Source organism: Episyrphus balteatus, chromosome 1, assembly GCF_945859705.1.
Source record: "Episyrphus balteatus chromosome 1, idEpiBalt1.1, whole genome shotgun sequence".
Taxonomy (NCBI): domain Eukaryota; kingdom Metazoa; phylum Arthropoda; class Insecta; order Diptera; family Syrphidae; genus Episyrphus; species Episyrphus balteatus.
The window spans coordinates 43,083,799-43,097,830 of record NC_079134.1 but is presented as its reverse complement, the minus strand read 5'-3'; the positions used below and the strand labels follow the sequence as shown (position 1 = coordinate 43,097,830).

Below are 14,032 nucleotides of genomic sequence, written 5' to 3'. Positions count from 1 at the left end.
AGTTTGAAATCCATTGTGCCTTTCAGATATCGAAATATCCGTTTAACTGCTTCCCAATGTGATTTCGTCGGGTTATTGCAAAATCGACTAACATTGTTGATTGCAAAGGATATATCGGGTCTTGAGACTTGTGATATATATAACAAACTGCCTACGGCTTCTCGATAAGGAACGTTTGTCAACTGCTCATCGTTTGTATCACATTTAACAAGCTTCTGACCAGGATCCATAGGAGTAGAGACGGCATTGCAATCCACCATGTTGAATTTTGTAAGCATATCATGGATGTGCTGTTCTTGGTCAAGTGTGACTTTTCCTTTTTCTTGTGTTATACGCATACCTAAGACAAACTTTGCCTTACCAATATCTTTCATGTGAAATTTTTCTAAAAGAGCTGTTCTTAAAGCAGTTTCCAATTTCTTATCATTTGTTACGAATGACTATGATTGAACAAATTGGAGGAAAGGATAGTGGGTGCCTTCATGGTTGCATGGTTGCTTTGTTTACATGCGGTCATTTGCGATCAGACTAATGTCAGAAAAACTATAGGTGCATGTATTTTACTTTGAATTTATGAACACTTTTTCTGATTTGCGCCATTTGTCAAAATTTTTAATTTGCACTTCAGCCTCTTCTCTAAAATTAACAATATATTATGTTAATTCCATCCTTTAAGAAAAACAAAAAAACTTTGTTTTAAACATTTATGTCAATATTTACAAATTAATTATATCCAAGAAATTCGCGGCTACTTTTGTTACCTTGACTTGAATTTTGAACTTCCATTCAAAATTTTGATAGAATTGAGAAATAAAAGAAAGCTGTATCATTATCTGAATGTCGTCGATAATCACTCAATTCATTGGTCAAGTAGTGTTGCATGAGTCCCGCATTCTCTTCGATTCCCGCATTAGTTCGGCGAAGCTCATGAATCGTTTCTTCGTAAGCTAACTTTTGTTCATTGAGTTCGCTCTTGGCAGCAGTCAATTCGGATTTGGAACGGTTCTCTCTTACGCATCACAGTCATGTGCTTTTCCATGTCTAGCAGTTTGTTGGATGAGAAATCACATTGTTTAGTGAGTTCACGAACTTTACTATCATACATTGACTCCCTTTCTTGACGATTTCGTGTTGACGTTCGATTTCTTGTTTAAATTTAACAATTCTAGCCTTGGCTTCGATTAAATCGGCACGAATGCGTCGCGATTCCCATGGACTTGGTGGGAGGGATGCATTTAGTGATGTATCCGCACTGGCAATGCGTATAGAATTTGCACTGTCGTTGTTGGAGGCTGATTTGTTGAAAGAAGTGTTTAGGCTTGTCACGATGACTATAAGTAAACATATAAAAAAATAAAATAATAATAAAAATAAAAATGAAAATTATTTACCTTCCAAGCAGACGTCCTCCTTCTTCGTGTTGTTGACGTTTGACTCCATTTTTGTAGGAGAGAGTTTCGTCAAAACAATGATGGCCGCCTCGTTAAGAGGGGAAGTTACAAAATCTAGAAAAGAAAAAAAGTAGTAGATTATAGAGATGAGTCTATTTGGTAAGGTAGAGTCGGGAGTAGATCTGTGGAAAAATAAAAGATTCATGGGATATAATTGTATTTCATTCCGGAAATGTAGCCGGATATGAAAGGCAAAAGGAAACCGATGAATTGTTGTTTCTCAAAATCTTCTATAACAAGTAGAAATTGGAAGAAATCTTTTTGGGTTATGGGTTTGTGTCCCTGCTATCACTACTATATTCACCTTGTGGTATAGGAAAAGCAACTACTATGACTGTATATCAGTTAGGCACATGATTGGAAATGATTATGACATAGGGAAGACACCTACTAGGGCTATATACCTGATAGGTACATGAATCACAGATGATGGTGTGTGAGGAATCACACCATTTGCAACCTGAAATATAGAGTCAGAGATAAATGGTGGGAGAAAACCTGGAACGATAGAAAAAAAAGAAACACTGGGTGGCAATAGCGTAGTTATCCACCAGTACAAGTAGTTTGTAAAAGTGGATTGATATCGTCGGTGGCTAGTACCAGCTACCAAAGTGATAAAAAGTTAAAGTTAGTTCAGCAAAACCAAGACCTTTTTTTTGTAAGGCAGTGCGTTTTTTTTTTGTATATTGTATATCCGGCAATAATTCGAATTGAATTTTAATTCAAAAATTAAAAAGAACCAAAACCGGATACTGATCCTCTGGCGAGCGAAGGAAGTTTTTTTATTGAAAAACTAAAAGTAAGAAAAATAAAAAAATCCCAAATCGGTAAGTGTTACATTATGATAATCTTAAATACAGTTATCTAACGTTCCAACGCGTTTAGGCTTTAACGGTGAAAGGGTCTCGAGATTTGGCGGTCACCGACAAAGTCAAACGGTCGTGGCCGCCAATATTATTTAACATTCCTCAAGTAAAATTTATTGAATGTACCTGAGAATTCTTTCAAATCGCCTTTCACTCCAAGCATTTTATTCAAAATTTTGGCGAATTATAAAGAAAGGAAAACTCCAACCTAAATTGCAAAGATAAATCTTGAAGACATATATAAGAATCCCAGATACGTGCAAAAGGCACTTCCACGAAGAATCCGCAAAATAAAACCGAAACTAAATTAAACAGAAATCATTACAAAAAAAGATATATTTATAACAGAAAAAAAAATGAAAGATAGAAAAAAATTAAAATCATAAAATTTTTTTTTGGGTGATATTTTCGTTTAAGAAATTAATAATTGTAAAAAAAAAAAAAAAAAATAGTTTTTTTAATAATTCAATTTTTTTTCAATTTTCTGTAATTCTTTTGAAAAATTTTAAACTTCAAAAAAAAAAAAGGATAAAAGCAAATACGAAATCCTTTAAGAGGGAAAGTTGATACCCGCTAGAGTGAGAAAACCCGACCCTCGGTGCCTTCGGGAAACGACGTCATAGAAGACGCAACCAAAAATTTTTTTTGTACTCCTAAACTGAGCTCAATTTAGGCAGGTGTAGAGTTTCGAAAATTTGAATTAAAAGGACACAAAGGTCCAAAATCCAGAGTGAGTTTTTGTATTTCAAAAGGTACAGGGGGATATTCACCTTGAGGTCCAATTGACCTTCAATTCATATTGGGGTTATATAGCGGAAGGAAAGTTTCTGTGTTAAATGTTTTTCGTCATAAAAAAAAAAAAAATCAAATAAATTTATATACTTTTTTATTTGAAAACTTTATTTTTGAGTTTAAAGAAGAATAAAGTAAAATTCAATATTTTTTTGAAAATAAGAAAAAAAAAAATAGGGTAACAATTAAAAAAAAAAAAAAAAAAAAAAAAAATATAACTTGTCATATAAAAATAAAATAAAGCAAAAATAAAAATTTTTTTTTGTTAATTAATTTATAATAAAATTAAAAACTAAATTGAATGAAAATTATCCAGTCAATGTTTGTCGAATCGTTTAAAATTCTTTAATAAAAATAAGAAAAATTATGTTTGTGAATCACCCAAACCGTCATGTGTTTTTCTGAGCTGTACACCAGCTTAATGGAATTCTAGGTTTTTGATTTTCAGGGGGGTGGAATGGGAGGTATGTGCCTCGGGCGATAATCCATAATGGGCTGAAGGACGCATGAAGGAAGATATCAGGGGAATTCAACAAAAGTGGAAATGGATTCCATGGTAGGGTGGGCTATGCGTTGCCCAACATCTGCAACGTCACTCCGAAAAATTTTCTTCGATACTTGGTGGTAAGCCGTATTTTTTTTTATGTGGTGGAGGGTTACCTGTGTGTAACGTTTTCGTTTTTTTGTGAAATTTTTCTTTGGCACGATTTATGTTTTTGTTACCTGGTCTAGTCTGACCGAGGGACAAGATCCCCCCCTATTCCGGCGAGTTGAGCCGTGCCTCGCGAGCGTGCCAGGTCCCAGAGTCAGACTCATCCCAAAAAAAAAATCCCATTCAATACATTTTTTTTATTTTTCCCTCCATTTTGCTTACCCTCGAAGTCTTTAATTTCCATATCCGGTTTCCATTCCGTTTCCTTTTCTGTTCAATACTTACATTAATAATTTTAGTTTCAGCTTCTTCCTTCGATTAAGGATCCGTTCTCACTTCATATCTTGCCTTTGCCATCACCGTTTCTTTACCCAACCTAAAATCCTAACCTCGCTTTTCTCCATTTTTATCCCCCTTCCCCCCCAGCTAGGACCGTAACAAAATGGCGCCCAACGTTGTCCATGTCTTATGTCCCATCAGTCATTTTTGGACTAGGTTAATCTTCTATCGGAACGTATGTCGTGATGAAGATCGCTCTTTAGAACGCTTCCTCACTAGCGACGGAACTTTAGATGAGGCCACCGACTACAAAATGATTGATATTAATGTTGTTCCTTATTACCAATGTCGTTGTGTTTAAGTCTAGCATGTCTTCATGTGGAAAAAAAAAACCCTTAGGTAGATTTCTGAATCGCGGCAAAAACTTGGATGCTTCTTCGTTGGTTACATAACGTTATGCAGTTGAAATTAACGAGAGATATCGTAAGTCTTGATCTGAATTGCTCTTAAGAATGTCGGATCAGCGTTACCGCTAAGCGACTTTAGTCGCTATTAGCGACCTTTTTGAAGCCTTAGCGACCAAGCGACGACTTTTTATTCAAAGCGACTTTTTCACCAATTTCATAATAGCGACTTTTTTTTTAATTGTATTTCTATTTTACCTCTGAACATTTATTCTTCTGAGATTCAAATATGTGTTTCTTTTTTCGTTCTGAGCTTCTGAAATCGATGGACTCAGAATAAAACAACTGAGCAGACCGAGTTGAATGCTAAACACAAGCATTTAGCAAGTGAAATTGAAAGAAATTTCAAACAAATAGAATAATGGCGCAAGAGTGCAGTAGTCTTTCTAGTTTTTTTTTTATATTAATTTAAGTTTTATTTCTTGTTTCTGTAGAAGAAAATTACAAGTAAATAGACAAGTATGCTTTAAAAATAATTCTGAGCGCTCAGAACAAGCTTTGTTCAGAGGCTGTTCAGATCGTGCTCAGAAGGTTCTGGCTCTGTTCAGAACTTTTTTCTGAGTCAAAAAAGAAAAACGCCTACCAATTAACTCATCCATTTCCATACCCACAACTTCAATTCAAACTCAAAGTCCATTACATTGCATGTGTGTAGGTAGGTTTGTTCTTTTGCACTGCTTCCACATTCCTAAAAAAAAATACCCACTAAAAAGATGGAATTTTCAATGGAATTGGAAAAAGAAAAAATATATTGGTAAGCTTGAAAGCCTTTTTTCATTTAATATTTTATTCTTGTTGAAATTAAATGTTTCATTATTCAAATTTTAACGGTTCAAGCGTAGCGTCCAACTAAATTTAAGTTGCTAAAATGAAGATTTTTTTATCTTAGTTTCTAATTTTGTTATTTTTTTTGTTGTTAATAAAAACTTTGTTTCAAAACAATATGTAAAAACATATGAAAACGGTTTAGCGACTTTATTTTTTCAAATAGCGACTTTTTCGACAAAAAAGCGACTTTTTTCAATTATTGAGATTAGCGACCTTTTTTTTCTGAAAGCGACTTTTTTAGCGACCTTTCAAAAATTTTCAACGGTAACGCTGTGTCGGATCAATTGCGACGATGCATCTCGAAAAGAAAGAAGAAAACAAGTCCATCAATCTTCAAAATTGTTGCTGCGACTGGTATCGACGCGAGTGTATGTCTTGTTCTGGATAGCTCTTGAGAAAGCCAGATCAATTGTGACATCTCAAATTGATACGAGACTCATAGTTAGTGCGAACTTGTAATGTATAAATGTCGTCTGATTATATGTATTTTTTTTATGCTTACCTACCACATACCAAGTTCGGCAAGAAAAAGTATTGAACCTTCATGCTTCTTCGGGTAATTCAAGTCGTCAAAAAAAAAAAAAAAAAGAGAAGTTGATGCCCGAGAACAGCCTCCTCATACACCCCCGAATGCTTATAATACACCAATAAATACAAAACAATTACAAAAATCAAATAATTTATTTTCCCTTTTTGTAGTTAGATATACACACATATACATACACACCTACAAAAAACAAAAAAAAAACTTAATTAGTTTTTTTTATTAAAAAAATAAAAGTATTTCAAAGAAACCAATATAGGTTAACTTTGGTAGCTGGGTTGTCAAACTTAGTTTCAAATATTCAAAGCAAAACTTAAATATATATTTGATTGTAGATATACCTATGTAAGCACTGTTTCCGTTCAGTGTTTCAATAGTATATTTGTATAATATTTATTTTTGATTCTTTTTTTTGTTAGTATCTATCGTTCCAAATCTTTTGGTAAGCTATATTTAGAAAACAATCCCGGCCAAAAGAAAAGTTTACATTTAAAAAGTATCTTTATCTACCATTGGCGTATACATGTAGCAATAAAGAAAAACAAAAAAAAAAAGAGAATAAAAAGCTAAACAAGAAATAAAGTTGAATTAAATGTTTTGTATCTCCACATATAGGTAGTTAACACATACATTACCCAAAGATTATATAATCGTTACATTTAAATATCTTAGATAGAGTTTAAAAGAAAAAGATTCGAATTAAACTTTTCAAATCTTTATTAGATTAGTTTTAACAAAGTTGAAGGTAGGCTTTACATTTTTTTTTGATCTTATTCATATCTATACAATCATTTATAAAATTATACAAATACAAACATACAAAAGTAGTTAAGATAAATCGTTCAACGTTTTTTTTTTATAAATTCACAACTGTTATAAATTCTGATAGATGATTCATTTGCTCACAATAAGATAGTTTTCTTTATACATTGATTAGATTTTTTTTTGATAGTTATTATTTAGTGTCTATAATTTCGTGTTGCTTAACAATATTAGTGTAGTCGTACTTCCAAGTAGAGATAAGAACGAAGAAGGTCCACCCGAGTGATGAGATCTGAAAAAAAAAGGAGAAAAGAGTAAGTAAAAGTACCACAATTAGGAATAGAATTATAACTCGGTCCGTAGCAAAGAAAAGAAATAACATGGCACCGATCGTAAATCACTCCCCGACTGGTAGAGGTTCCAGTATTGCTCCACCGGCAGCTCCTACGGCTGGAGTCAATCAACCACCGCCCTCAGTAAATCCTACAGAGGAGCCAGTTAGAACCGAATCGTTGTCAGCTCCTTCATACAGTAGCTTAACAGGTTTGGGGGGTTCCACCGAGGCGGAACAAGTTGATCATAGATTTGATTGGTCACACGACTTTGAAAATACTACGAGACGAATTCTAGAAGATAGAGCCCCAAGGGGTAACCACCCAGATCTAGCCTTAGAGCTTTTGCCCAATCCAATCCAATGGGATTCGGATGATATTTTTGGGGGCCGGAGTAAACCAGCTGAAGATGGTGCCAGGGATACAAATTTTCGTGCGAACCGTGACAAGTGGGAGCAGCTCCTAGGGATGAGAGTTAATGACGCTCCACGCAAGCGTGAGCACGCAAATGGCGTAAATTTTAACCAAGAATGGTATGATTTAGGTAGAAATGCTGGTCCACATACGGGCGCAATTCCAAAGGTCCGCAATGCAGCTGCTCAACCAAAGCAATCTGGTCAGGTGAACCAATTTCACCGTAGAGAAGAACTTCCGAAGGAATTAAATCCTCCTGTCGTACCGGCAAGGAAAAAGAATGATAATTTGTCGGTTAACACTGATTCGGGTCAAGATAAAATTAACATTTCTGCGGAGTTGAAAACAGTTATCAACTTGGCAGTAGTGGATGCATATGACTCATATACTAATTCATTGAAGGCAGAAATTTCTGAAGCTTTGAAAACAGAGATTCGGAAAAGTTTCCTAGATTTTATGGCTGACATAAATAAGACTGTTCGACCCGTACCTCCGTTGGAGGAACGGATTCCAAAACCGCCACCTAATGATATCAAGGCAACAGCCGCATATGATGCTACTCCAGCTTTTGTGCCCCAAGCCGCTCCGAGGCCTGCAAAAGGTAAAAATTTGCCGAACTCGGACGAACACTTTACAGCTCCTAGAGGAGAGTTTCCTCCCCCACGTTTTCAAACGTCAGGGTGGGATTATAGACCGCAATCGGTGGAGTGTCAGGCAACCCATTCCCAAGGGACTTGGAAGGAACCAGATATTCCCCCTGGATCTTGGCAACGTCATTTTTACCCGCAACATGCCAGGGTGCCAATCCGAATTGATAAATGGAGGGTGAAATTTGATGGGAAACCTGAAACATTAGGGGTCGAAGAGTTTATCTTTCGGGTTGAAACGCTTCAGTACCAGCACAACTGCTCCTGGGCTGAGGTTTTGAGAGACTTTCACTTACTGTTGTCAGATTCTGCGTACGACTGGTTTTGGCAATTTAATCAGTCATATCTTAGTTATGGTCTCAGACCGGATTGGCCAGCGCTTAGGGAGGCGTTGTTGCGCAGATTCCGGAATTCGAAGACCGATCTGGAAATAATGCGAGATATAATGGACCGTCGCCAAGGTGCTTGGGAGTCCAGTGAGGATTATTTTTCTGTTATAAATAAAATGAAATCTCAGCTCCGGATGCCAATCACTGAAGTGGAGTTAGTGAGGGTACTGAAGCGTAACCTTAACAGTCGGATAGGGCCACTTATATATCCGCAAGCGGTCAATACCATGGATCAGCTTCGTACGGCTTGCAAGGATGCTGAGACGGCTTTCCCTCATAAGGAAAGGGATGGCCCGAAGCCATCAAGACCGCCCGGGCGATTTCATGCCAATGAGTTGGGGTTCTCAGAGGAAGATCCTTACTACTCTGACGAAAACTTAGCGGCCTTCCATCATGCGGGAAATCGTGCTGTGCCCAGAGAGCACGCAGATCCCAAAAAGTTAGTTTGTTGGAACTGTAGGGATAAGGGGCATGTTTGGTTGGATTGTCCATTGCCGGTTCGCAATATATTTTGCTACAAATGCGGACTCGAAGGAGTTATTAAACCAAAATGTCGCATCTGCCACCCGGAAAACCAGCAGACGAGCGCGACGAACCTGGGGACGTCACGTTCGACTCAGCCTCCTCAGCAAACCCAGGGAAAGAATTAGGAGATAACATAGAAAATACTCAGATTAAAATATTGAAAAGAAACTTGCCAGAAAATAAAATAGAATATCAGAGATTAACCGAATTAAAACCCTTACATTTAAGAATTAAAGAATATGAACAAACCCGAAATAGAATTATGAACAATACAAAAGAGAAAGCTTCGAGTAAAATTTTAAAAACACGAGAGAGGTTTCAGAAGAGAAAGGAAGATAAACAACACTTATTAGCCACGGTTATAGACATTAGCACAGATCCTAGGCCGTATGCGAAGGTTTCCATGGGTGGAAAAGAAGTAATGGGACTTCTAGACAGTGGCGCATCGGTCAGTATATTAGGGAAGGACTGTGTTTCCTTTATAAATTCTATAGAAATGAAGATACAGCCTTACAAATCGAATGTCAAAACTGCTGATGGAAACAATCAAATGATTATAGGTAGAGTAAACATTCCGGTGACATATAAGAATAGCACAGAAAACGTCCTCTTTTATTTAGTACCCAACTTAGATCAGGAGATTTATTTAGGAATCAACTTCTGGAAAACATTCAAAATCGCGACAAACATAGTAAGCACTGTCTCAATTCCAGAGAATAATGGAGATTTATCAAACGAACACCAGCTTTTGCCTGAACAGAAGTCGCAATTGGATGCGGTCAAGCAGAGGTTCCTCGATTTTGAGCGCCACGGACTGGGTAAAACAACTTTGGCGGAACATGTCATAGATACCGGAGACGCCCTCCCTGTTAAGCAGAGACACTACCCTGTTTCTCCAGCGGTGCAAGACCTATTATATAAGGAACTGGATCGAATGTTGGAGCTTGGAGTGATAGAGCCTAGCGAAAGTCCTTGGTGTTCACCGGTTGTACTGATCAAGAAACCAGCTGAAAACGGCACTATCAAACACCGATTTTGCCTGGATTCACGCAAGGTCAACGCGGTGACCAAAAAGGACGCAAACCCGCTACCTCACATCGAAGGGCTCCTCAGTCGCCAGTCAGACACCTACTTCATAAGCAGTGTGGACCTTAAGGAAGCTTTTTGGCAGATTCCGCTCGAGAAACAGAGTAGGGAAAAAACTGCGTTTGCGGTACCGGGGAGACCCTTGTACCAATTCACGGTCATGCCTTTTGGTTTGTGTAATGCAGCTCAAAGGTTATGCCGTTTAATGGACAAGGTTATCCCTGCACGACTCAGGGAGAGTGTGTTCGTGTATTTAGACGATTTGTTAATTATATCACCCGACTTCGATACTCATATCACTCTGTTAGACCAAGTAGCCGAATGTCTTAGAAAAGCTAATCTCACCATCAACTTAAAGAAATCCAAGTTTTGCTTCAAAGAGCTAAAATACTTGGGTTTCATAGTTGGTGGTGGGAAACTAAAACCGGATCCTGCAAAAATTGAAGCGGTGACTAATTTTCCCATACCGAAAAATTCTCGACAAGTGCGACGGCTGCTCGGTATGGCTGGGTGGTACAGGCGCTTCATTAAGGACTTCTCCAGCTTGACCGCTCCCTTAACCGATACGCTCAAGAAAAAAAATGTAAAGTTCAAGATGACGGATGAGGCCATGGTTGCATTTGACCAATTGAAGGCAGCCTTAACATCGGCTCCGGTTCTCATTCATCCAGACTTTAAGAAGAAATTCTTCATTCAGTGTGATGCTTCAGATTCTGGAATTGGGGCAGTGCTGTTTCAGAAGGACGAAAGTGAAGCAGAATTTCCTATCTCGTATTTTTCGCAAAAGTTGAATTCTTGTCAAAGGAACTACACAGTGACCGAGAAGGAGTGTATGGCGGCCGTGATGGCGGTGAAAAAGTTCCGTCCCTATGTCGAAGGCATGGACTTTACTGTTATCACAGACCACGCCAGTCTAAAGTGGCTGATGAACATGAAAGACCTGAACGGTCGTCTAGCTCGATGGAGTTTAGAGCTTCAATCCTATGTCTTCGACATAGAGCACCGGAAAGGTACACTCAACGTCGTTCCAGACACTCTTTCTCGGGCCCATTTAGATTGTCTAGAAGTTGCGGAAATAGCCACCTTGATAGATCTGGAGTCAGAGGAGTTTCATTCGGAAGAGTATCAGAATCTAATATCGACAATACAAAACCATAGTGCCGATTTGCCAGATGTAAGAGTTGAAGACAATTATGTCTATAAACGAGCTCTACCGGTTGATGGAGATGCTACCTTATTCCATAACGAATGGCGTTTATGGATTCCTTCAGGTTTGACGGAAGAAGTTATCAGATTGACTCATGAGCCCCCGCAAGCAAGCCATGGCGGCATCGCAAAGACCCTACATCGTGTAAGGCAGTTCTTTTACTGGCCAAACATGGCCACACAGATCAAAAATTTTATAAATAAATGTGAAATTTGTAAACAAAGTAAGTCGTCTAACCAGATTCTTCGTCCACCAATAGAGAATAATTATGTCACAGAACTTCCGTTTCAAAAGCTATTTGTAGATTTTTTAGGTCCCTATCCCCGATCTAAAAAAGGAAACGCTTATGTCTTTGTAGTCCTCGACCATTTTTCCAAGTATGTGTTTTTACACCCGTTACGTTCAGCTAACACTTCAAGCATTATTAAATTTTTGAAAAATGAGGTATTTAACGCGTTTGGAGTACCACAGATAATTCACTCCGATAACGGGAAACAATTTATTGCTAAAGATTTCCAAAATTTTCTAAAAGGCTATGGAATTCGACATTTCAAAACCGCCTATTATTCGCCTCAGTCTAACGCCTCCGAAAGAGTGAATAGAACACTGTTGGCGGCCATACGTTCATATCTGAAAGAAGATCAGCGCGACTGGGATGTATACATAAGTGACATCGCATGCGCGTTGAGAAGTTCGGTCCACTCTTCGACCGGGGTGTCACCGTATTTCGTTCTTTTTGGAGTTAATATGATGACCCACGGCAAGAGCTACGAAATCATTAAGAAATTGAATGCAATGAACGATGGCGAACTCTTCACTCTACCGAGGCGAAATCGACTGCAGTGCATTAGAGAAAAGGTCCAAAAGAATATTTTGGAAGCAAACGAAAAAGGTGCAAAAAGATATAACATCCGTAGTCGCAATGTCCGTTTCGTACCTGGGCAGGAAGTGTTCCGACGAAACTTTGTGTTAAGTGACTCGTCGAAACACCTTTCCTAAAGGTTATGCCCTAAATATGTAAAGTGCCGAATCGTTAAGAACGTCGGCAAGAATACTTACGAATTGGAAAATCTATCTGGGAAGAAGATAGGCATTTTCCACGCAAAGGACATAAAGCAATAAAGATCTGTGATTATAACACCTGTGATATAGAATAAGCGACTACTCGACCTAGTTTCCCTGTGCAATAGCTTCATTTACTTATTTATTTATTTTTATTGAATTATTTATTCGTAGAGCATAAATATATTTATTTATTTATTTATTAGGGCATATACTATATTTAGTTACATATTTATTTATTTATTTTATTTATTTATTTATTTATTTTGTTTATTTATTAATAGTAGATCATGAATTATTACGTTAACAATTCACTTGTTGATTTAAATTATTTAATGAAAACATGCAATTTAATCGTTCTTGAAGAATGGGAGATGTTATGTCTCAAGTACAAAAATTTTGTTTGAAAAAAAAAAAAAAAAAGCTTATTTAATTTGTTACCTCGTTTAATGTTCCCTATCTATGAGGTTAAGAAATTTTTTTTTTGTTAATTTATTATTGTATTCAATCTGCACATACTCATTCGTTTGTATATTTCATTAAATTATATATTTTTTTTTGTACAACCATTGTCGTTGATTTCTATTAGTTGCATAAGTCTTTGATCAATTATTGTATAGTGTTATTCATTATTTATTTTAGGTGGTGGTTTATTTTGTATTATTTATTTATTATCTATCTCCTATCTGTTATTTATTTAAACTCTAATTGTTATATCAGTTACTCTTCTTGTAACTATATTTATTTTGGTTAAGTTTGTACTACGTCCTAGCTCGACTAGTTTAAAAAAAAAAAAAAAAAAAAAAAAAATGAATTCGAGATTCAATAATCCGAATCTGGATTGTTATCAAGATTCACGCATACGAGCACACCTACTTTCACCACACACCTTTCTCGTTTGACATTTGTCTGAACGTTCGTGGTAGTTTTAATTTAAAGTTTCCTTTGTTCGCACAGATTTCGTGCGCAATTACAAATCTAGATTTTATAATCTATTTGCGGTGGAAAATCGGAGATTTTTACACAAAAATCTTAAAAGCAAATGGAAAACCACCTGAGATACCAACTAAGGTATTCTGTAATTGAGGCCGCAGACGTACATGTATGCCCTGTTCTTCCACCTTAATAGATACTTCCATTATCAGTGAAGAGATTATTCCAAACCAAAAAAAAAGAAAAAGGAAAAAAAAAATCCCAACCAGTCACACAATATTTTTTTTTTGAACCTATTTGCATAATATTTATGTCAAGAAAATCTCCTTGAGATAAATCAGATAAATTATATATAAAAAAAAAAAATATATTAAGATGTAGAAAAACAAAAACTACGAAATCTACCTTCAATTAAGAATCGCATCCCAAGTAAAAAAGCGATCGGTTAAATCATTCCCTTCCAAAGTGGGATCATTCCTCTGCCAACGATATTCCAAAACATAGTAGAAAGATGATGTACGCCCCTGTAAAAGAAAAAAAATTATTAAAGGTACTGTAGAACAAATTTGCAATAATAATGTTTTTAAAAGAACTTAAGCAAAAAAAAAAAAAATAAGTACAAATCATAGCCCGGCTATTAACGTGGGTAACTCCCCACGGACAAATACCCCACACACCTGATGCTTATTGAATAGAAAATTTTTGAAGTCAACTTCATAAAATCAAAATAAAAAGAAAAAAAAAAAAAGAAAAAAAGGCGTTCACCGGCTATTAGTCGACCCAGTCCTCCTCCTAACCG

The 14,032-nt window shown here is 36.6% G+C and overlaps 1 protein-coding gene across 2 annotated transcripts; it reads right to left on the bottom strand.

Moving 5' to 3' along the window:
- Positions 1-461: 461 nt before the first annotated feature.
- On the bottom strand, positions 462-1,460 carry LOC129905819 (uncharacterized). 2 transcript variants are annotated; one of them, XR_008770661.1, is made up of 3 exons: positions 1,392-1,460; positions 762-1,331; positions 462-669 (listed from the first exon to the last, which is right to left on the bottom strand). XR_008770661.1 is itself a non-coding variant. In XM_055981410.1 (2 exons), the coding sequence occupies exons 1-2, from the start codon at positions 1,438-1,440 to the stop codon at positions 1,042-1,044; spliced, it is 339 nt and encodes a 112-aa protein (XP_055837385.1). In that variant the 5' UTR covers positions 1,441-1,454; the 3' UTR covers positions 691-1,041. The 2 variants fall into 2 exon arrangements, 1 of the variants encoding a protein (XP_055837385.1); XM_055981410.1 differs by lacking the exon at positions 462-669 and having other exon boundaries at positions 691-1,331; positions 1,392-1,454.
- Positions 1,461-14,032: the final 12,572 nt, after the last annotated feature.